Source organism: Podarcis liolepis (assembly GCF_965112155.1).
Source record: "Podarcis liolepis genome assembly, chromosome: 14".
Lineage (NCBI taxonomy): Eukaryota > Metazoa > Chordata > Lepidosauria > Squamata > Lacertidae > Podarcis > Podarcis liolepis.
This window is the reverse complement of record NC_139569.1, coordinates 48051923-48075769: the sequence shown is the minus strand read 5'-3', so window position 1 is coordinate 48075769 and position 23847 is coordinate 48051923. Positions and strand designations below refer to the sequence as shown.

General features: G+C 45.6%; 3 protein-coding genes and 1 long non-coding RNA gene across 39 annotated transcripts in view; 3 read left to right on the top strand and 1 right to left on the bottom strand.

Annotated features, from left to right (window-relative positions):
• TCF12 (transcription factor 12) overlaps positions 1–1969 on the bottom strand; it is a 147273-nt gene extending 145304 nt beyond the window's left edge. For 13 of the 30 annotated variants that reach the window (XM_083475732.1, XM_083475721.1, XM_083475725.1 and 10 more), the window contains exons 1-2: positions 1315–1452; positions 327–423 (exon numbers count right to left, since the gene is read on the bottom strand). Coding sequence is in view for 17 of the 30 variants with exons in the window: in XM_083475740.1 (XP_083331866.1) it covers positions 327–407 (81 nt within the window). In the remaining 13 variants the exon portion in view is untranslated. Of the gene's footprint in view, positions 1–287; positions 424–879; positions 1014–1314; positions 1453–1868 lie in introns of those variants that run through there. The other 17 variants (XM_083475720.1, XM_083475726.1, XM_083475729.1 and 14 more) reach the window with 9 other exon arrangements.
• Positions 1–23847, top strand: part of LOC310693676 — a 111289-nt gene that overhangs the window by 43709 nt on the left and 43733 nt on the right. The gene's annotated exons all lie outside the window — the stretch shown is intronic.
• LOC310693802 (uncharacterized protein) lies at positions 625–6850 on the top strand (the record flags this gene model as incomplete). The annotated part of the gene is made up of 3 exons (XM_083476180.1): positions 625–763; positions 868–3407; positions 3813–6850. 2 exons carry the CDS (start codon positions 625–627, stop codon positions 1848–1850), a joined length of 1122 nt encoding a protein of 373 aa, XP_083332306.1. The 3' UTR covers positions 1851–3407; positions 3813–6850.
• The window catches only part of ZNF280D (zinc finger protein 280D), a 32544-nt gene continuing 19105 nt past the window's right edge, over positions 10409–23847 (top strand). Inside the window, exons 1-8 of one of the 7 annotated variants that reach the window (XM_083475539.1) lie at positions 10477–10807; positions 11764–11847; positions 15736–15881; positions 16578–16643; positions 16741–17039; positions 18988–19081; positions 19894–19917; positions 22822–22953. In XM_083475539.1, coding sequence (XP_083331665.1) covers positions 15740–15881; positions 16578–16643; positions 16741–17039; positions 18988–19081; positions 19894–19917; positions 22822–22953 — 757 coding nt within the window. In that variant the 5' untranslated portion in view covers positions 10477–10807; positions 11764–11847; positions 15736–15739. Of the gene's footprint in view, positions 10808–11716; positions 11848–15735; positions 15887–16577; positions 16644–16740; positions 17040–18987; positions 19082–19893; positions 19918–22821; positions 22954–23847 lie in introns of those variants that run through there. The other 6 variants (XM_083475540.1, XM_083475541.1, XM_083475538.1 and 3 more) reach the window with 6 other exon arrangements.

The window sequence follows — 23847 nt, the reverse complement described above, 5'->3', positions numbered from 1 at the left end:
TCTTCTGAGCAAATAGGATTAGGATTAAGCTGCTTGGGGTCCCCCTCCCCATTACCTACACTGCATTTTTACAGAAAAAACAAACACCCTTTGAGCTATCTGTAGAAAACAAACGAGAAGAGCTATCCAATGGCTATCTATAGGTCAGCTGGATTTTAACCAGTTAAGATGACTGACCCAGAGCCTTCAATACGGGAGTTTAGTTATTACATCCAAGTTTCCCCTTTGGCTGAGCCAGAAGCAACCAAGCCCTGCACGCAGCTGCCCCACTTCTCGGTCCGCTTTACCGTGGAGAAGCCATAAGAGGACTTCGAAGAATATCCTACCGCGCTGAAGTCCAGCAGGTCGCTCAATTCCTTGTCTGTCCCTATAGCGGCCATCCGCTGCTGCTGAGGATTCATCTTCATCCACTTACGGAGGGTCCTAAGCGGCAACAAAAGGGAAAGGGAGAGGCGCGTTAACCAAAACAAGGAGGACGGCATCCTTAGCCTTGAGCAGCCCCTCGCAAAGCCAAAGATCATTCTTTCTCCTTTCCCCCGCATCTCAAAGGCACCCAAAAGCAGCAGCAGCAGCAGAGCCAACTCCGTGGAAGTTTCTTTCCTCCCTCCCTCCTCCATCCCAGAGATGTTCGCATCCACAGAATTGAATCCTCGCCTTGGGGAAGAAAGGCGCGCCGCTGAGCTGGAAGCCCGGGCTCGGGAAGCGGGCAAGAGGGGATGCCTAACAGGAGGGAGCAGCCCCGAAGGGGAAGAACGAAGCGGAGGCAAAGTCCTCCGAGCAGGCCGAGCGGGGAAGTGAGCGGCTGGGCCGATGGAAAGGCGGGCAGGCGCTCGACTCCCTCCCCTCGACCAGGCTGCGAACAATAAGTCTCTCGCCCACCTCTCCGCCAGCCACTTCCGCGCCAGCGAAGCGCCGCCAGGAACCCGGAGTTTGAGGGGCTTCTCGCGGGAAAGAGAACCGGAGAAGGCGGCGTGTGTGCAGGAACAGGGGCCACTAGTTGGGGGCGCGGAGGGACAACCCCGCCGGCCTGCGCGGAAGAGCCAGAGGAGCAGCCCTGCCGCCCCCGCGCCGAGAGGGGGTCTCCTGCCCGCCCATCCCGCGGCCCCCTCCCCAAAAAAGGGCACCGGAGCCTCTCAGCACCGGGCGCGATACTGCCCAGGCGCGCGCCCCGGGCCGTGCGCGTCCCCGCTTCTCCTCCCTCCGAGCGGGGAAGGAGCCCCCTCCGGCCGCCACCGGCTTCCCTTCCCCTCGGTCCCCACCCCTGCCCGCTTCTCCCGCTCCCTCCCTCCCTCCGCGACGCCTGCCTGCCTTTACCCGGTTCCCGGCCCCGCTGCCCGGGTCCAAGTGGCTCTTCTCCTTCTAAGGCGGCGGCGGCGGCGGCGGCGGCAGCGTCACCCCCGCCCCGGAGTCAGTCCGGAGAGAAGCAGCAGCAGCGGAGGAGGAAGACGGAGCGGAGGGGCGAGAATGCCGCGCGCTCTCCTCTCCCTCAGCGCGTCCTTCCTTTTCTTTCTTCGTCCTGCCCTCTTCGCGCTCGGCCGCTCCGTCGACTGCCGCCCGTGGCCTCCCTTTCCTTCCCCCGCCCGCCCGCGCCTGCCGGTCTGCCTTTCTCGCTCCCCCGCCCCGTCTCGACGGAACTTGCGGGGCCTCCCCTCAGGCAGACATTTTTGGGCTTCGGGGCCTCAGCACCGCCACGTTCAAGGTTCCTGCTCTGTATCCCTCCGCGCTTGGCGGCGGCGGCGGCAACAGCAACCTCAGCAGCAGCGCCGCGAAGAGCGCGGCGGCGATTAACCCTTCTCTGCCTGACGAGCGCTGCTGCTGCCGCCTTAATGAGGCCAGCGGCCCTCACTTAGTCCCTGTGAGGTAAAGACCTGGAGCAGGGAGAAAGCGGGCGCTGCTTCTCCGGCGGTCGGCCTCGTCTCCTTGCCAGGTCCCAGCCGCCTCTTCTCTCCTCAGCGAGCGAAGAAGCGGGCGCCGAGGAGCCGGGAAGCCCAGGTGGGCGGGCGGGCGGCCCCGGCGCTACTTCCTCCCGCAGGCGCGCTTCAGGGACCTGGGCTCCAGCCGGCTTCCTTGGGAGTAAGCGCCGCTCTGGGCGCAGCGGGACTTGCCCCCGCGTAAGGGCACCCAAGAGGGGCGCGGGGTTTTAACTCCGGCTCAAGCACACCGGCTGCCTCAGTTCGTCTTGAGTCTCGGCGGGAAGGGGAGGCTTCGCTTCTTTCCAGAGGGCCAGCCGAGGAAAAGCAACCCCGAGCCTTCTGGCACCCTCAGAATAGCCAGGTCCGGAAGGCTCCACCAGATGCTGTGTTGCCTCGACTTCTCCTGTTGGCTTTGTAACAAAAACATGCAACTTATCCTTAAGATCAGCCTCCATACCTGAAAAAGTGACATCAATTTTCAAAAAGGAATCGTTTGGCCCTCTGGGAGTTGCAGAACTACAACTCCCATTAGACCCAGCAACCATGGGAAGGAAAGATGGGAGTTTTTGTTCAGCCACATCTGGATGGCCAAAAGATCCCCAGTTACAGGCTGGAAAGCAATATTAAATACAGAATTATTGTGCCACTACAGCTGCTTTTTCACTAACCCTTTAGATGCCTTTGGGAATGTCAATAAGCATGATGATAGCTTAATATGTGTGCTTAGACTTACAAAAAGCTTTTGACAAAGTACAAAAAGGGATTGCAAGGAACTCCAACAGGATTTCTCCTAACTGGCGGGACAGGAAGTAAAATGACAAATGCAACTCAATGCAAACAAGTGTAAAGGGCTGGACCTGGGGCAAAGAATCCTAGTTTCACATATACGCTCATAGGATCTGAACTGGTGCTACCTCCCCAGGAATAAAACATCAGGGTTGTAGTAGATACTCCGATATAGATGCTGATCCATTGTCCAGCAGCTGAAAAAAAGGCAGACTCCACATTAAGAATCATTAGGAAAGGAACTGAAAATAAAAGTATGTACAGTTTTAGTGACTTCACCTCAGAATGGATATTGTGTGAGCTGGAAAGGGCTCAGAAAAGGGCAACCAAAATTATCAGGAGGACAAAGTTGCAACATATGGGGCTTTTTAGTTTAGAAAAAAGGAGTAAGAGGAGACATAAGAGGTGTATAGAATTATACATGGTAGGAAGATTTAGGACATAGACAAGTACTTCTTCGCACAGTGCATACTTAAATTATAGAATTAGTTCCCACAAGAGGTAGTGATCCCATTGGATTGCTTTAAAAGAGGATTAGACAAATTCATGGAGGATAAGGGTATCAGTGTCTATTAGCCATAATGGCTATGTTCTATCTCCATTGTCCAAGGCAAAATGTATTTGAATGACAGTTATCTAAGAATCACTGGGGTGTGTGTGCTGTACTCAGCATGCATGTGCATGTGTTTGGCCATGGTTCTTATAAAGGTAACGGTACCCCTGCCCGTACGGGCCAGTCGTGTCTGACTCTAGGGTTGCATGCTCATCTCGCTCTAAAGGCCGTGAGCCGGCGCCGTCCGAAGACACTTCCTGGTCACGTGGCCAGTGTGACGAAGCAGCAGCTGGTGAGCCAGCACCAGCGCAGCACACGGAAACACCGTTTACCTTCCCGCTATAAAGCGGTACCTATTTATCTACTTGCACTTAGGGGTGCTTTCGAACTGCTAGGTGGGTAGGAGCTGGGACCGAACGACGGGAGCTCACCCCGCCGCGGGGATTCGAACCGCCGACCATACAATCGGCAAGTCCTAGGGACTGAGGTTTTACCCACAGCGCCACCCGCATCCCAGCTCCTCCACACAGCGTCCCCACAGCGCCACCCGGTTCTTATAGTCTGCACAAATCTCTCCAAGGCATAGCAGCCCTGAGGGGGGTGGGCTGTGTGTGTGATGGCAACTCTTTGTGCTGGCTTTCACTCAAACAGGAATCGCCAAGGATGAGTTACTTTAAATTAGTTTTTTTAAAAAAAAGGTACAACAAAATACTTATTAGGATATTTGCAACTTATCCTTCCAAATTTCTTTTAACATAGCAGGGCTTTAAAATGCACAAGCATACAACATTAAAGCAAATGTGATGGCAGAACAACAAAGATGGTGAGGGGGACTTGGAGACTAAGTCACAATGAGGAAAGATTGAAGGTCTTGGGTGTGTTGAGCCTGGAAAAGAGGCTTCAAATACTGGTAGTTCAAAGGCTCTCACATAAATGATGGAGCAAATAGGTTTTCCATTGATCCAGTTGGTAGGAACCAAATGAATGACTTAAAATGCAGGAAAAAGGAGATAAACAAAACAGGAAGAATGGTGTGATTGTAAGAGTTGTTCAACAGTGAACAGCCTACCTTGAAGAAAGGTAGAGCTTTATTTGCAGAGAGGGGATGGTCAGCTATCAAGGATGCAATAGCAACAGATTTAATGCATTGACAGCAGCGGGGGTTAGATCACTAGGTGGTTTTAGAAGGATTAATTCTGTTAGTTACTTTATTTCATCTTAGTCATTCAAGTATTTATTTTTGGTCCACCAAAATAACTGAAGGTTTTTTATGTACAGTGCAGCTAGTGTATTGTGTTTGCGTGTGGCTATATTCAGACCCTTAGCTCTGACCCTGAGGTTGTTGTGAACATAAAATGAGACAACCTCCTACATATATTGCTCTGAGCTTGAAAGAAGTATGGGATAAAAATGTGATAAACAGAAATTAATGTAAAGAGTATTTGCACAAACTCAAGAGCTTGCATGTTACGGGAGGTGATTTACATGTGCCACAGGAGGTAGTGTGGGGCATGACACAAAGAAAGGAAAAAAACACATCAATGTCATCTTACATCTACTTGCTCTGGTACAGACACATCAATTTTACCAACATAGGCATGTCAGCATTTTTAGGATTGGTGCACAAAAAGGTTTAAGTAACGATGACAACAGTATTTGCTTCAGATACAGGCAGTACATTATTTTTAATAGTCTGCTCTAAGCCTTTGTGCAACGTGGGGGTGGAAGGAAATCAAATGTGTCACTACCTTTTGAGTCAAGTGTGTGCCAGTGATGGATGAGGCAACGGTACCAATCAATAAGTCACTGCATCGTCAAAAAGTGAGATGACAAAATGTCTACAGCGTCTTGGCCACCAGCATGAGCAAATATCTACAGATAATTAACAAAAAATTAAAAACAGCTATGCACAACCCAGTCTTGAGCAATCCTACTGTCTGAGGGATGTATTCCTAACTAAGTGTGCACACAACTGTAGTCTTGCAGCACAATACTATAAATGCATACTCAAAAGTTGTCTCATTGAGTTCAGTGAGGCTTGTATCCAGGAAACTGAGTATAGGGTTTGCAGCCCTAATCTGTAGGATCCATGGACTCATTAAAGGTTACAAATGACAAAACTAACCTTTAGTGAAATAAATAACACTGCACTATTTCTCCTTATTGTATAGTAACTGATTCTCACCCATTTAAGTTCTTCCAAAGAACTTGGCCTTTTCCACTTCCAAATGGAAAGCAGGCTTTGTTAGAATTTTTTGAGGGAGCTTCAGATATAAGGAATGACCCATAAGCACCTATATATAAGCATTTATACATTGCCCCATTATTCAACTTTGCTTCTGTCACTAGTTGCCATTGTTAGCTGAGTGTAGATGTCAGCCATGGAAAATATACTGCAAATGGACCAGATCTCTTAAATATCAGTGCTATGTCCTTTGCAAATAATTTTGTCTGTATAAATGAAAATGAAAGCAAGGCAGTTGAACTGTCCATCAAAATTAAAAACTGGTAGATGCTGTAAGCATTCCTGCTTTCATCCCATAATGTCCATGTAAGCAACTTCTTTCTGTGTAATTAGCATTGGGAATATTTTTAGATTTATTTATCATTTGTGCATTTGCTGTCCTGGGCTCCTTTGGAAGGAAGGGTGGGATAAAAATACTAATAAATAATAATAGTTTTAGCACAGATGGAAGGAACAGCATTTTACCTGATACAAAGAAAGTGGTGATTTCTTAAACGGTTTCCTGATTGAATGGCTTGGCATTTAATACTTCAGTTGGAACTGCAACAACTGCGAAGTCAAGTTCTCTTGAAAGTAGAGTGGCTTTATCCATCAAAAGTATAGCTAGTGGGTCCTTAAGGATAACACGGGTTCTTCCCCATACTGGGAGTTGGCAACTTCTGGACTGACTGAAAGTGTTCCGCTGGCTGGCTATTTGAGGATGCAGTGCAGTTTGCAAAATGTGTCGTCTTTGCCACCTGTACTGCAGCATGGTAAGCACAATTCTGTGCCCTAACTGGTGTTTGGGAAACGTCAAAACAAGACTTGTATCACTTGTGCCCTAGTCATCATCTGGCTTGCTTTATAGCCTGCAGCTTCCCAGAATACTAAGAAGCCATATTGGCTCAGCAACACTGGAAGGAACAAGCATCCATTGTGTCAGCCACTCATCTCCTCTCACCATTCCACAGCAACAGAATAGTTGGCTTTCTTCATTATTTTGAATAGTTCTTTTATGATACTTGCTTTTTCCTATGTGAAATCTCATGAGGAAGAAAAATAAAACAAAAAAACAAAGCAATATAAATGTGCCAGTCGTTATTGATGGTCAAATTTGGGTAATTAGAGCAGTGGGTGTTGATTGAGAGAGATTAATGCTTTATTGATCATACACACCATACTTTGCTGATTGAAGGTATTTCTCCAGTGCAATTGACCTTTTTTTCCTTACTGCTGCATAGCTACACCCTGGGCTGGCCACCTGAATAGTTAATAGTTTGCATTTTATTCAGTTTATTGTTTTTTCTTTGTGTTAATTGTACTTCTTGACATGTATCTTTAATGAACCTCAGTAAAATAATTTTGAAAAATCAACTTTTGGGACTGAGATTATTTTGTGGGGGCAAGAAGAGTGCAGGGAGACTGCAGCTTGAAATTTATTAGAATTCAATGCAGGCATGGTGGTTCCAAATAATATCCACAACTTATCTCCAGATGTGATTAAAATGCTTTATTATATTTACATCCCATCTAGGTCAGCAGTCACCAGTCACTGGCATTCATTGACAAACAGCAAGTGATCAGAAGCCATTAAGCAAGCATCTTCAGCTAAACTCATCAGCTAAGCATCATTGCCCATTACAAAGCTGTTGTTGTTGTTGTTGTTGTTTTTTAGTCATTTAGTCGTGTCCGACTCTTCGTGACCCCATGGACCAGAGCACGCCAGGCACAAAGCTAGCAAAGCTAAAAATAAATAAAAGGGGAAAAGGCTATCTCTCAATTGACACCCTAACCTTTTATATGCTGTAGTTTCCAGGAGGGGCATGTTACAGAAAACCATAGCAGCTTGTGAAATAGTCCCATTTGAAATAAAGAGCAAATTAAGAGTTATAAAGCTTTAGAGTGGAATGCCTTAACAAACAGAATTTATGTCAGAAAAAAATCTGTGCTGCTTTTTCTCTTTCTCCCATTCAGACACTCCTTGTCCCAGAAAATATGTGACTTGTTGAAAGTATAAGTTACAGTTGTTCCCTGATGTAACAATTCTGAATGGAAAGCAGCCTCAGAAAAAATAATGCTGCCACCCTTTCCTGCCATTTCTCTAGCCTTATCAGCTGGCTGAAAAATAAAATATTAGCCTGTCTTCAATTGTCAAAGTGATGAGCTCTTTTCCACTGACTTGAACATGGTCTTCTGAAAAAACTAATTTTGGGGATTGGCAGATCTGGTGGGTAATCCTGGATTCGAGTAAAGTATACGAATAGCTTTCACACGAAAAATATGAATAAATATGACATTTTAAAGCATTGTCAAACTTGGATAAGTATCTATGTGTTGCAGAAGTTTGACATCTCCACTCCATCTGCCCAAATGTCCAGAACCAGCTTCCTGAGGCAGTGTTGAAAAATCCTTTGCACAAAAAGAAAGGTTGCAAGGGAAGGAAACAGAGTAAATTCCATCAACTAGCTGGTTTATTTAATTAAAATAATACAGATTTTAAGAGGAGAGTTAAACTGAGCTGAGGCCTGTAGCTGAATCAGGCTGCAAATGTGAGCGCAAGAGGTTTAAGGGCACAAAAGGCAGCCATTCAGCTACATTTGGGACGCTTTATACAAGGGATGGGGGCGGCGGGAACTGAGGTTTCTCTTCACCTGTTTTCTCTTCACTCTCCCCAAGCCAGAAGGGAGTGTTCTGTCCTGGGTGGGTGTGTAGAACAAGATAGCAGCCACAAAAGGAAGAGTCCCAAGTGAATGTGGCATTCCTGGCAGCAGGGCTCCTATGCTTTGGATAGTTGCCTGGCAGGCAATTCAACAGGTTCAGCCTGACTGGCAAACAGAGTCAGTGCCTCTGAGAGAGCATGAGAATTATGCTCTCTCATTAGATTAGGCCAAAGGGGCCATTCAGTCCGGCATCCACAGGGACCAACCAGGTGCCCATTATGGGAAGCCCACGAGCGAGAGACACCCTCAAAAGCAGTCGTGTGTCCGAGTTATTTGTCCCCTATAGCCTTTGTCCCCCATGACTTTTGCCTCACCCCTTTATAAAGCCCTTCAAGTTGGCCGCTGTTATGTACTGAGAGGAATGTTGTTGTTGTTTAGTCGTGTCCGACTCTTCATGACCCCCTGGACCAGAGCACGCCAGGCACTCCTGTCTTCCACTGCCTCCCGCAGTTTGGTCAGACTCATGTTTGTAGCTTCGAGAAGACTGTCCCACCATCTCGTCCTCTGTCGTCCCCTTCTCCTTGTGCCCTCCATCTTTCCCAACATCAGGGTCTTTTCCAGGGAGTCTTCTCTTCTCATGAGGTGGCCAAAGTATTGGAGCCTCAGCTTCACGATCTGTCCTTCCAGTGAGCACTCAGGGCTGATTTCCTTCAGAATGGATGCGTTTGATCTTCTTGCAGTCCAGGGGACTCTCAAGAGTCTCCTCCAGCACCAGAATTCAAAAGCATCAATTCTTCGTCGATCAGCCTTCTTGATCGTCCAGCTCTCACTTCCATACATCACTACTGGGAAAACCATGGCTTTTACTATACGGACCTTTGTTGGCAAGGTGATGTCTCTGCTTTTTAAGATGTTGTCTAGGTTTGCCATCGCCTTTCTCCCAAGGAGCAGGCGTCTTTTAATTTCGTGACTGCTGTCACCATCTGCCGTGATCATGGAGCCCAAGAAATTAAAATCTCTCACTGCCTCCATTTCTTCCCCTTCTATTTGCCAGGAGGTGAGGGGACCAGTGGCAATGATCTTCGTTTTTTTGATGTTGAGCTTCAGACCATATTTTGCGCTCTCCTCTTTCACCCTCATTAAGAGGTTCTTTAATTCCTCCTCACTTTCTGCCATCAAGGTTGTGTCATCTGCATATCTGAGGTTGTTGATATTTCTTCCGGCGATCTTAATTCCAGCTTGGGATTCATCCAGCCCAGCCTCTCGCATGATGAATTCTGCATATAAGTTAAATAAGCAGGGAGACAATATACAGCCTTGCCGTACTCCTTTCCCAATTTTGAACCAGTCAGTTGTTCCATATCCAGTTCTAACTGTAGCTTCTTGTCCCACATAGAGATTTATCAGGAGACAGATGAGGTGATCAGGCACTCCCATTTCTTTAAGAACTGAGTTGAATAGGATCAAAAATGCAACAGTCTGATTGGTCCTAGAACAGTAGGATTCAGAATGCAGCAGTCTGATTGGTCCTAGAACAATAGGATCCAGAAGGCAGCAGTCTGATTCGTCCACAGGAGCCACCCAATCCAGCTCCAGGTGGAAGTGAATCCGCAACCTGATTGGCCAACAGGAGAATCCCGGAATTAGCCAATCACGTGGGCCCCATTGTGTAAATAATGTATATAAAGCAGATATTCTGGGGGAACTTCCATTCCTCCTCACCACTATGAGCGGAATAAAGAGCATGAAATCTACTCTCAACTCTGAGTATATTTTAGCCGCCATCACACACCCCCAGGGCCGGATTTAGGGTTGATGAGACCCTAAGCTACTGAAGGTAATGGCACCCTTTATATATCCAGCTGTCCTTTGTCAACAACAAATTGTGTTAATATATGCTATATGGTAATTTATGGACCTAATAGGTATCTAAAGCCATTTGCACATGTTGCTATGCAACCAGTCCATGCAGAATGTAGGCACCCTATACTGTATATAGAAATGAGCAAACTAGTGATATTTTAGGGAGCAGGCTAGCAGGCGGGGCCCATGACTTACATCATAGGAGCCTACACAACACAAACACTGTTGCTGTATGTAGGTTTTATTGTTTTTTATCTTATATTTTGGAAATGTACATCCAGTTTTCCCCCTTCAAAATTTTTTGGGGTCCCGAAGAGAGTGAGGCCCTAGGCTATAGCTTGTTTAGCTTATACGTAAATCCGGCACCGCTTGACGCGCCCCACTTCCCCCGTCTTGTGGCGGCCAGTTCCGCAGCCTAAAACCCTCCGCGCTGCGACGACAGCGCCTTCCTCTCGCGTTATTCGGCCTCCGAGGGGGAAAGGAGGGAGGGCCGCCCTCCTCGCCTCTCCCAGCGGCTGGTACCCGGAGCTGCCTCCGCCCTCGCCAGGGACTGCGGCCGCCCTGAGGGGAGCGGAGGGCGGCCCGGCGGCCTCACGCCACGCCCCTCGCGCGCCCGCCGCCAGGAGGCCGCGGAGGAGGAGGAGTTGGAGGCGGCGCTGCTGCTGCTGCTGCTGCCGCCATCGTCGCTGCTGCCGCGGCGCCTCCACAGGCTCGGCCTGCCCCGCTCTTTCCTCCACCCTCCCGGGCGGCCCGCGCGCCGCCTCCCCTCCGCCCGCCCTGCTCGTCCTCCTTCCTCAGGCGCAGCACGGTAAGCCCCTTCCCGCCCGGCCCGGGCCTGCTCTTCCTCACGGTGGTCCCTCAGGAGGGATTGTTGCCTACGAGACCGCCGCCGCCGCCGCCGCCGCCATCTTGGCTGGGAGGGAAGCCCGGCCTGGCGGTGACCCCGTGGCTTAGGCAGGCCAGCTCGCCGCCGCCGCCTCCTCCTCGGCGGGCCTGCGGGGCGGCTGTGCAGAGTGCGGCCTGAACGGGCCTGGGTTTCGCCTGGCGAGGGGGGGCCCAGCGGCCGGCGAGGGGAGGCGGGCGAGGGCTGGGCCTGGTTTGGCGGGAAGCTCCCTCTCTGGGGATGGGGAGACGGCTGGAGCCCCGGGGGAAGGGGGGCGGCGGCCCTCCGCGCAGCATCGGCAGCATCTCGGGCCCAGACCCAAGGCAGGTCGGGGCTGCACCGCTTTCACACAAAGGGCATTCAGGTGTGCTTGGAAGGAAGCGGCTAGCTTTCTGCGCGCAGGGCCTTTTCCCTCCTCAGGGCCAGCCCCCCCCTCCGGCCCATGTACCGGTTCTGGCTGCTCCAGGAGACCTTGTCCCAGGAGGAACTTGAAGAAAGGCTTGCTGAGTCTGCTGTAGCAAAAGCAGCAGGGAGCCTTAGTTTGATGGAGAAGGGTGAGGGGTTAAAACAGGTCTGCTCTTGTTGAATAATGTGCTGTTGGAAGTGGGTTAGTTACACGTGTATGTTGTTTTTCGTAGCAGACTTTCCTGGGAAAGGGGGGTGGTGGTGGTGAGTAAATAAAGGCCAGGAACAAGCTTTCAGCTCTCCCGGGATGATCTGTGCAGGGCTGCTACACTTGCAACACTACTTCTTCAAGGTGATCCCAGGATAGACAACAGTTTGTAGCCATCTCAGTTCAATAAATAGGATTTGTAGAATCATATATTTGTACAGTTGGAGGAGACCCACAGTGTCATCTTGTCCAACTCCCTGCAACACAGGAATCACAGCTGAAGAATCTCTGGCAGATGGTCATCCACCTGTTTTAAGAACCTCCAACGAAGGAGAGCCCACCATCTTCCAAGGTAGTCTGGTCCACTGTCAAACAGCTCAGGCAGTTCCTAATGTTTATTCTGAATCTCCTCTCTTGTAATTTGAATCCACTGGTGTGTGTTCTACCCTCTGCAGCAACTGAAAACAAGGCTTGCTTCATCTTTCATGTGACAGTCTTCTAGATATTTGAAGATGGCGATCATACCACCTCTGTCTTCTCTAGGCTAAACATATGCAAGTCCCTCAACAATTCCTCATAAGGCTTGGTTTCCATACCCTTGAGCTTGTTGGCCACCATCCTCTGCACACATTCTAACTTGCCAGTGGCCTTTAATTGTGATGTCCAAAACTGGACACAGTACTCTAGGTGGGGCGTGACAAGAGGAAATGGAGTGGTCTTGTTACTTCTCTTGGCCTTTACACTAGACTTTATTAAACGTGGAACAAGCATTATGCCCATATCCTTCCATTCTGTTTGTTGCTTAATCAAATATCTTCTGAAAATTAGTTTTATTTATAAGAATATTTATAAACCGGTAACTCGTAAAACAACCAAGTCAGTATACATTAAAATCATTGAAACACAATAAAGCTTTAAAATTGCATAACAAATGACCAACACTATTTATAAATACGAAAGGAAATTCAATATTTCAAAGGCAATATTTAAAAATCCTGAGGTATTAACATAAGATTATTATAGAAATCATCTTGGAATAACCTTTCTCTTATGTGAAAAAAAAATGGAGGGCCTGTTTCTTCTCATACACTACCAGCTGTATGAAATCCATTTTCATCTTAAATCTGAAGATATTCGAACAAAACATTGAGTCTGCTGGTGGCACCCTCACAAGAACTAAGGAGTTGAAGTTAAACTGAGCACATACATACAAACAAAACACCTTACAGTCTTAAGACATTCAAGTTACTGATTGGAAATGTTATTTTATTGCTAAAGCAGAACTGTTTAAAATTGGTCCAGTTCAGACATAACTATCTGACTCTATCTGAAAACACACTTTGCTGTTTTCAGTCAGTAATGTTTTATTTGGGACTGGGAAACATGTGGTTCTACAGATGCTGCTGGACTAAAATTCCCATCATCCTTGACCATTGGCCATACTGTCAAGGACTGATGGGAGATGTAGTCCAAAACATTGAAAGACAAGCATTTGGAGAGGCCTAGTAAACAGGACTGGAGCCTTAGGTTACTTTTATTGTGTAACTGTAACAGACTGAATATTGAATGAGTGTGTGTGTGTGTGTGATTGTTTTTAAAGAAAGTCTCTCAGTAAGGTAGTTTGTAATAATAGGGTAGCCTGTCAGACCTTCAATAGTCAGATCATTGAAGGCAGCTTTCTAGCACTAATTGGAACTCTCCCATCATTTGTAAGACAGAGCACTTAGGGAGATATAGCACTGTGCTGCTTATATGGAAAAAAATATATTTTTAAAAAATGCACACAGAACACTTGATCCAAAACAAAGAAGTTCACATTACATTGTTTAAGAAGGATGTTAACATTTGTAATGTAACAGTTGCACTTTGTTTTGCCTTATGTGATTTGTATGCTCTAGTCAGTGATAGCAAAAGGACGGACAAAGCTAACTAGCGGTTCTTATATTTTTAGCTCCTGCGTAACCTGAAATCCTAATACCTTACACACAATGTTAAACATAATGTTAAGGATTCCTCCATTGCCATTTTTAGAAAGTTGTAGAGAGGAGCTTAGTGCAGTTATTTTAGCTAAACTTTTTTTTTCCATTTAAAAAAATCTAGATAGAAGAGTTCTGCAACTCTTAGATTTTTACACTGTGTTGTGAGTTCTAACAGAGATGGTATGTTGTTACAGTGGACCAACAGAGCAAACTGTGGTGGTGGTGGCTGTTTGCTTTCTTTAGATTACTGTTGCTTTCCGAGCACTGATCCCACCGCATCAGCTATTACCTTAAAAGATGTTTCCACCGTGCTGGAGTAATGGATTTAACAGAAAATCACAAAATTGTTCAGTTTCATTTAGGAATCTTCTTTCCTGACTGTAGTTATGTTTTCAGATGTTCTCAGCTTTATTTATCTCAAGCTTTCATTAAGTAACTGTTGACTTTGATAAAAACTTTACTTCATTTAAAATTGTTTTATTGTAATTTAAAATCATTCCTGCCATTGGCTGCCTTGGGTGCTACTAAAATAATATAGATTTGGGAGTGGAACCCCACCCCCTAAACCCTAGAAATTAATAAATGTTAGGATTTTGATTATTTGGGATGTGAAGGGAGAAATACAAGCTGCAGAGGAACCTGGCCAAGCTAAGGCCATTAAGAAACAATTGAGGGTCATTGGCAATGCAAAATGATTGTCCTTCCCCCCTGCTCTGAGATGCAAACAGAGACTGGGGTAAGGAAGGTTGCCATGGTAACTCTGTATTTGAGGAAAAGGAAAAGGGAATCTGGTAGCAAGAGGTTCTGGGGAGGAGGAGGAGGAAGAAGAGAGACTGGGATCCACCTGTGGGATCCTGGGTGAGTTCCTAGAACCCCATGGGCTCTTGCCACTGCTCAGCAGAGAGGGGGGGAGGCACTCAACTTTTGTAACAATAATTATTAAATATGTTCTGATTTTACTTCTGTTGAAGAATTTAATTCAGCTGACTGCCTTGTTTAGATTTGCTGGACCTCTGCTACAAAGAGATTTCACTACCTTTCTGTTTAGCCTTCTCTTTGCTGCATGCAAACTGCCCTGCCCACCTGAGTGTTTTTCAAGGGACCATTACTCATTTGTTGTGTGTAAGGTTTGTGTTCAGCTGTTTCAATCCCTGGAATCAGTAGTTAGAGAAGTCCTGTGTCTGAAATCCTGGAAAGCTGTTGCCATGCGGTGTAGACAATACAGAATTTAGATGGACCAGTGATCTGATTGTGTATAAGGCAGCTTCCTATGTTCCAAAGTATGGCTTGTCAACATACAGTTATTAAGCCTTAAGCTCTACAGTAGAGTATTTGTTGTGATAAACCTGCTCTTACTTACCTGAGGCAGAGACGATATATAATTTGTGAAATGAGGAGATAGCAAGGCTGCTTCTGGAAAGAAACAGAATACCCTGGCTGCAGAAGTTTATGATCACCACAACCCTGTCACAAATACACTCTTTTTTGGGAAGGTACTTGAGCAGGAAACTTGTTGCCTTAATCTATTGCAGTTTAATAATCCTGGTTTCAAGACTGTGTTAGCCTTGGTTGCCCTAATGAATAATATTTGGGGGGGGGGGGAAATGTACAACCCTCTTGCTTCTGTCCAGATCTTGTGGTACCTTTTGATACCATTGACTGCGATATCTTAGACTGGGTTTTGGGTTGGGGGTGGTGTTACACTGGTTCCACTGCTACCTATAGGACAGTTTCAGTGGGTGGCATCGGGTTGCTGCACTTCATCTCCTTGGCAGTTGCTCTGTGGGTATCATTTTGACCCCAGAGCTGTTCCAACATCTATATGAATGTGTTTGGAGCATCATTAGGAGATTGAGAGTGTGGTGCCATCAATTTGCATCAATAGGCCCATCTCTATTTCTCTTCAAAATCTGAGCTGGGTGTGACTATGTAAGCCCTGCACTGGTGCTTGGATTCAGTGGTTGGCTGGATGAGGACCAGTAAGCTGGGAGGGGGGCGAATTTTGACATTACAGAGGCCTTGTGGGTGGCTATTTCCTGGTTCTGGGATTTGGGCAGATTGTTCTAGATGGAGTTGCACTTGCCTTCAAGAGGCATGCGCTTAATCTCGTGGTTATTAATCTTCTTAATTATTTTTGTATTGTTTATTAATATGTTTTGTTTTATTTTACATGGTTTATATACCTCTTAATCATTAGAACCTCCAAGTGGTTTACATAAAACCTCTAAGTGGTTTACACAAAACTATTATTTGTCATCTAGTTCCATGATGGCAGAGCTATTTATGGAATGCGAAGAGGAAGAGCTTGAGCCATGGCAACAGAAAGTGAAACCAATTGTTGTGGATGATGATGACGATGAACCCATATTTGTCGGGGAGATCCTGAGCTCTAAACCATCCAATACCTGTAAGGTGACATTTTTTGAAAAATACTGCTCTTAGTGATATGTCTTATTGAATGCTTCTGTTCCAGTTGAGGGTTTTCTGGCACCTTGTTATAAATGAAGAGTGCCCCAAAATAAGTGATTTCTGAACAACTACCAAAATGATTTTGCTTTTCTCTGTAACTCAGTGGATGATTGGAACCTGATCATGTCCATATTTCTGACTTCAACATAATTTACTTTTAATTAAGTGTGCAGTTGCACCCTTATTTTGACAGTTAAGATAAAGGCTTACACAACTAGCACAATCCAAGCTCCTGGGATCCCATTTTAATGAATGACTTGCTCATACAAGTTTTAATTTTTTACCAAGTGTTGGAGATGTTTTGGGAAACCCAACTTCATAGTTGTATGTGTGTGTGTAGTAAAAACTGCAAGATAAAGATACTTTAATTAGACAGGCTTACTGAAGAGGACATGGCTGTGATTGTCCTGCTTCATTCTTAGGGGGTATTTGAAAGGAATTTAGCAACTGGCTTTACTTGTGTGAAGATTGCCAAACATTTGGGTACTTATTTTAGAATTGCTGTAACCTCATGGTGAGGAGTAGCTTGATTTGTTTGCATTCTCTTCCATATGTTCACACAAGTATATTTTACATCTCCTTACTTTCTAGTTGAACTAATTAACAGACTTAAACAACTCTCACTTTTAAACAGATATATTGAACAGAGTCAATCCCAGTTCACCACGGATTGGAATGCAGAATGGTGCACCAAAAAGAGGTATTCTGATGTACTCAATCTGGTGACTTTGTAAAACTGAACTCCTTATAGTCTGAATGTGGTGGAGTTTAATATATTTCATAATTCTTTGTGGCAGGTGCTGTGGCTGTTTCTCCAGGGTTTCCCTCTGCAACAAGACCCGTCACTAGTACTCTAGCTGTTCAGCCTCAGCCAAGGGTCAGTAACGTTTCAGGAACCTCTCAGGTCTTGCAGAGACCTCTTTCTGCGTGTTCCTCTCTGCAGGAAGCAGCCAAGGCAAGCACTGGAATATCTCAGCCTATCAATAGATCTGCCACCACTCAATCATTAGCAAGGAACCTTGGCATACCTGTAATGGCTCAGTCTCCATCCAGGCCAGTGGCCACAGTAACAGCCCAACCGGTATCATTAAATCGGGTGAGAATTGACCCTTTTATTTTACTCTAAGAGGGGTTTTCTTTTATTTAACTGAACAGTGCTGACATAACTTAGTACTTATTAAGGGCTCTGAAAGTCATTTGGTTTTGCTTACACAGCATAGCTTTGCCTGAAAATTAGCATGTTCAGTAAGAGTAATTTGGGAAAACAAACTGATCAAAGGTTGAACTCTTCAAGACTTTTAAAACAAAATTCTTTAATGTTCTTATAATAGTAATGACTATTCATATGGCCTGTATCCTATCATCTCTTAACAATTAGTCATGCTGACTGAGGCTGATGGGAATTAGAGTCTTCTCGAGGACTGTAGTTTCCTTCTCTTTGACTTTTATAGATTTTAGAGTTGCAATGTTTAATTAATTAAAACATTTAATTGACTTAAAGAGCTCAGACTGCCAATTTAAAAGCAAACAAATCATTACAAGTTCTCATAAAAATTGCAGATGGCATTCCCCCCTCCTTTTTTCTTTTGCATAGGAGGGAGATGTCCTATAATATGATACAGTGGTGCCTCGCAAGACGAAATTAATCCGTTCTGCGAGTCTCTTCGTCTTGCAGTTTTTTCGTCTTGTGAAGCACAGCTATTAACGGCTTAGCGGCTTTAAGAAAAAGGAAACAAACTTGCTTCGTCTTGCGAAGCAAGCCCATAGGGAAATTCGTCTTGCGGAACGACTCAAAAAACAGAAAACTCTTTCGTCTTGCGGGTTTTTCGTCTTGCAAGGCATTCGTCTTGCGAGGTACCACTGTATCTTCTCTGCCATGAGCATGCATCATCTGAAACCAAAGTTTCAAGAGTCCATGGCACATTCTTCACTCCTCCCTGATCCTAAATTGCAGAGCTAGTGAGGTACCCCTGCCCGTACGGGCCAGTTGTGTCCGACTCTAGGGTTGTGCGCTCATCTCACTTAAGAGGCCGGGAGCCAGCGCTGTCCGCAGACACTTCCGGGTCACGTGGCCAGCGTGACGAAGCTGCTCTGGCGAGCCAGCACCAGCGCAGCACACGGAAACGCCGTTTACCTTCCCGCTATAAAGCGGTACCTATTTACTTGCACTTAGGGGTGCTTTAGAACTGCTAGGTGGGCAGGAGCTGGGACCGAAAGACGGGAGCTCACCCCGCCGCGGGGATTCGAACCGCTGACCATACGATCGGCAAGTCCTAGGCACTGAGGTTTTACACACAGCGCCACCCGCAAAGGAGGCAAAAATTAAATGTTTGCCTCCTTTCAAAGATGTGCTCCCTGCATTTTATAGGTAGATTTTCATTCCTTTCAGTTGCAAATGTTTGGTTTAATTTGCAGACTAAGTTACATTGGATATGAGAATTAAGAGGTTTTGCCAAAGACTTATTGGAAGCAATGAGTTCTAAGAAGGGAAGTAAGAGAGGTCCCATTGGAGTGTGTGTGTATACACACACACACCCCCATTACAAAAAAGAGAAAAAAACAAAAAATGAAATCCCAACTCTTTCCCCCCCTCCCCTTCCCAGGACTGATCAATCTAGTTAGGTTTGTCTAATCTATTGTTTCGGTAGTTGCCATTCTTCAGGGTTATCAGTAAAGTATTTTATGTATAGAAGGATGCCATCTGGCATATGGGACCATTGGACTATCGATGAATGAACAAAGATCCAGGGCAGTAATGCATCAGGATATAAGAATGAAGGACAAGGCAAGTTTCTGACTGAATCTTAGAATACAAGCTGTGATTTGTACAGATTTCTGCAGAAAGGAAAATATTTCTTTGCAGAAATTGGGTGACATATTTAGTTAGATTTGGATTTGGTTGATTTACCTATCAAACACAAACATTCCTAATTACTTTGGATTATTTTTAAAACCCTACTGAATTTATGCTTTTGAAAAGATAACCCAAAAAGAGATTACTAATTGGAATATTACAGCTGAGCTAATTAACAAATTCTTTGCAGGTTATACCAAATAATCCTTTGCCTGTAGCTTTCGGTTTAAGGCAAAATCCAGGAGTAACTCAGTGCCAGAGTGGATCTGCAGTGACTACAACAGGTATGACTAGTACATTTTCAAAGTTTATTATTCATATCATTAAAAGCAAATCTATAATAAAAAGAAAAAAGAAGCATTGCCAAAACAACCAATAAAATGTGTTTTCCTGTTTTTTGGGAGGAGAGGAGAGGCGCTTTTTAAATTGTGCATACATTTGGTGCACTAGGATCATAATGACAAATTAAGGGTTATTGGACATAGATGTAATGATCCTCGAAGTAAAGAGGATTGCTTGAGCCTCTATAAGTATAACTAATATAAAAACAGACATTGAAATCCTTATTCTGGCACCTGACTGTATTCTTGAAGAGGCGTTTTGATGATGGAGTTGCTGGTCTTCTGATATGCATTGTCTGCAAGGTTTTTGAACATAAGGCATCTTTATTTTAGACTTCTTCCTCAGCTTTGCAGCCCCCTCCTTACAGAGGTTATGTTCCAGGTGCCCACACACATAAATGAAATCGCATAAATTGGGGAGCACCCTCTAAAAAGCCTCTAAATGCCTATTTCCCCCTGCTCTACAGCTCTTTCCATGCAACTCTCTCTTCAATTAGAGTTGAAGCTCTGGGGCCAGTAAGAGGACGCGTGGGAAAGTGGCGGGTGGCAGCTGCTGCGGTTCGCCAAACATCAGCTGTTAGGCAGGGAGGCTGAGCAGCCTGAACAAAGCCCCGCTTCACCTTAGGTCTTTTGAGGGCTTCATCTGCCTTCACTGACGTCCTCCTCTGGCTCCGGGGAGGCTTTCCTCATGAGCCACAAGGACTCTCCTGCCATTTCCCGGTGTGATTCTATTTATTTATTTATTTATTTCCCAGCACCATATATATATGCAGTCACATGTGAGTATTTATTTCTTTGCTAGCGTGCTACTGATACGTCATTCTAAGTTTATTATACTTGCCTGCTGCTTGCGTAGCTCCAACTGAGATGCTAAACCGTGCAAACCTCCACCTGCAGACTTCTCATAACTGATGGCTCTTCCATATGGGGGGGGGGGGACTTTGAGGAAGGCCAGATTAGAACCAGACTTCCTAAGTGGCCAGTTTTCTACATGGTGATAATTTAGTTTTTATTTTATTTGTTGAGGAGCATTCAGCCATGTAAGCTCCTTGTAATAATGGCTATATTTCACCTTCAGAATTAGAGACAGCATGCTTCTGAATGCAAACTACTGAGGAAAAACCTTGAAGGTGGTGGTGGTGCATCCAGTCCTGGAAAAAAACCATCCTGGGCCCAGAGGTTTATTCTAACTACCTCCTGGTCACCAGTCTGGGTTCATGCATTGTTTTGAGACAGAATCGACCTTGGCTGTCTTGATGGATGACTTTCTTTGGAGGAGGAATAGCGAGAGTTCAACCCTGTGGAATCTTCTGCATCACTGAGTGGCTTTTGGGATCCTTGACTTTACAGTGACATCCTCCTGCACTATCTCCATGTGTTAGGAGCCGTTTTATGGCAGTTTCACTCCTACAGGGTTGGTTCCAGAGAGTAGTATTGGGTGGCTGTGTCCTGGCCCCTTGGCAGTTGATTTGTGTGGTGCTGTAGGGCACAATTTTGTCCACAGGGCAATTTAATAGCTATAGCATTTGGGAGAAGATGTCACCATTATGTTGATGATGGTCAGCTCCATTTCTCTAGAACTTCTATATCAGGAGACGCTGTGCATGGGTTGGAAGAGGGCTGCATCCAGAGGCTGCAGCTGGATCTAATAAGGTGGAGACCATATGGAAGGGCGGTTCCCAGGTCCAGGCATTAAGTTATATACCTGTTTGGATGGAGTTGCACTCTCTGAAGGAGCAGGTGCATCCTTTGGGAGTGCTCCTGGATCCATTGCTTTTACTAGAGGCCCAGGTGAACTAGATAGTGCTAGATAGTGATAGCTTTACTGCAGTAGTCCATGCATTAGTAACATCACAATTAGACCACTGCAGAAGCACTGTATGCAGGGCTACTTTTGTGCCTGACTTGGAAACTACATCGAGTGCAAAATGCAGCAGCTCAATGAGACCTCCAGGTTTACGCATATTACACCAGTGTGAAAAATCTGAACTGGGCACCTATTAGCTACTAAGCCAAGTTCAAGGTTTTAGTACAAACATTTAAAGTTGTAAACAACTTGGGATCACTGTATCTAGCAGAATCCCTCTCTTGCCCTGGTACAGACCCAGCTGATATTTTAAGATCTTTTAAGGAGACCCTTGCTGGTCATTCTGCATTGGCACTGGTTTAAGGTACCATTTGGCAATTAGATTGTATATCTGAGTTTCTAACACTGCATCTGAGGCCCTTCTTTGTGTGCCTCCTCCATGGGGAGGTCTGGGGGGGGGCAACAACACAATACATTTTTTTCTGAAGCAGCTCCCCGTTTGTGAAGGCTCACCTGGCACCTTCGTTACGTATCTTTCGGCACCAGGCAAAAACATTCCTCTTCGCCCAGGCCGTTGGCTAATTAAGCAGCCTGCAGCCTTTTAAACTGTAGGGGTTTTTGTTTAGTTTGTTATTATGTTGTGTATTTTGTATTTTTATACTGTAAACAACCCTGTGAAACTCAAAGGGTGGTATATAAATTTAACAACAACAGCAACAGTAAGGCAGGCTCCTGCAACCTCAGTACTGCTTTGAATTCTAGACATGGCTGAGAACTTGATATGGGCCTACTGGTGGAGGCTGAAATAATCATGGTTACTGGATTAACTGGATTCAGCCCTTCTGGGCCTTCTTGAAAGCATGAGGAGCTCCTGAATTTGTTACTGGATTGTTTCAGTGGGTAGGAGCAGGGGCGTTCCGGGGTGGGGGTGGGGCGGTCCGCTCCGGGTGCCATTCCAAAAGGGGGGGGGTGTCAAAATGCCGACACGCAATCGGCAACACCTCGGACGAGCACCGTTCTGGGTGCTGGAGCAGGTTGTTCTGCCACTGGGTAGGAGCAGCTGCACCAACTTTTGTCTGGTGGGAAAAGTGCATATCTCTTTGTAAAGCTCGGATCACAGCAGACTTTCACCTGGTGATAGCCTCCAAAACCTTGCAATGCCCTTTGCCTTGGACAGCCTTGGACTAGTCAGAAACTTCAGCTAGAGTTGAATGTAGCAGGCTTTCTCACAGTGGGGTAGTGGGTGGAGCACATGTCAGTGAACTAGCACGTTAACTGGTTATGATTCAAGATGCTGGTTTTCACTTTTAAATTCCTAAAAAGCTTTGGATCAATGTTCTTGAAGCCTTGTTTCCTCCTTTCCTTGTTCTCTTGCATTGCATTGTGATCTTTTAAATCATCCGCTAGTGCCTGCTCAGTAAAAATAACAGTTTACCAAATTACGTGCTTCTGTCTTGAATAAACTCTTGATACGTCTACTGATGCTGAATGGCATGTATGTCCTAAAGCTAATAAAACAATCAAATTTAATTAATTCAAACAAATAACATTTTGCACAGTTGTTACAACTTGATAACTCTGCTCACAGTGACCTTGCAAAATACGGTTTTATGGGTTGTGCCATTTTTGTTGACGATTGTACTCATTTCTGGGATACTGATTTCCTCCTCTAAGATAAGTTAGTCAAGGTTAGAGGACTTTGACTCCTCCACAAAGGCAGTGATCCTCCTAATTCTACCATACCTTGAAGGACTCCGCAGCTTGAAGCAGCTGGAATCAGAGTATTGGAGAAGAAAACAAGTCAAGGCTTGCTTGGGTTGGTTTTAGCAATAGTATATTAAATTAAGACTTACTTAATTTTCAAAACTATTTGTAGGCCTGTCCAAGCGTCCTTCCACTTCTGAAGCTCACATTATTAATCCAAAAAAGGCCAAGGCTGATGAGGCAGTTTCTGGAAGTGATTCGCTTTCAGTTATATCTCCAAATGACACATCATTGCTTCAGAAAGGTAGGGAATCGTCTTATTGTCCCAGCTGTTACAGCATTTTCATGAAGAGATATATCAGAAATGTTTTTTAAAAACAGAACAGATGGTCTTTACAGGAAAAATTAAGTGTCATTACGCGGTGCATTGGTGCAGAATTCCACAATTTGTGGTGCAAAGGGTGACTGTTTAAAAATGTAAGATTAACTTTCTAGAACAATGAGAGAACATGTAATGTAGGTGTAGAAACCTGGGGCATTGGACTTAGGAAGCCAGAGACAGGCAGGTACCACTCCCTTGCCCCAGGCAAAGGTGGGAGGCTTCCACGGAGAGGGCAGCCCAACTGGGGATCCAATGGCGTAGCATGGGTTTCTAGCCCCCAGGGCGGGACAAGTGTTGCACCCCCTTGGTGGACTGGACAGCTGGGGTGTACGCCAGGCGGTGCACACCCTGAGCTCTTGTGAACAGAACCTGTGAGGACCCAGCGGTAAGCAGCTCTCGGTGACCACTCCCTGAATCACAGATGGGAGCATTAAAATAATTTACTTTAAAAACTTCTTTGTGGGAGGGGGTTGCTGGTGGCCTGTATGTCACTTTACAGTCACCTCAGCACCATCCTCAGCTGAAAAAGCAACTCTAAAAAAAATTAAATATGGGAGGGCAAAGGGCCTGGACGTGCCCCAAGGAGCTGTATGAGGTTGACATGGTGCCACATTGGGAACTCCGGGTATAAGGTGGCCATTTTGCCTAGAGTACACCCCCCACAAATGTTGGCTGTGTCCCTAATATGCTTACCTTGCATTCGCATCCAGAGTACAGAAAAGCAATGAGAGAAATATGCTTGCATAAGAGTGTTGTTTGAAGGTGCACAATGCAGGGTGATTTTCAATTAAACTAAGGGTGAAACATCAGGGCTTA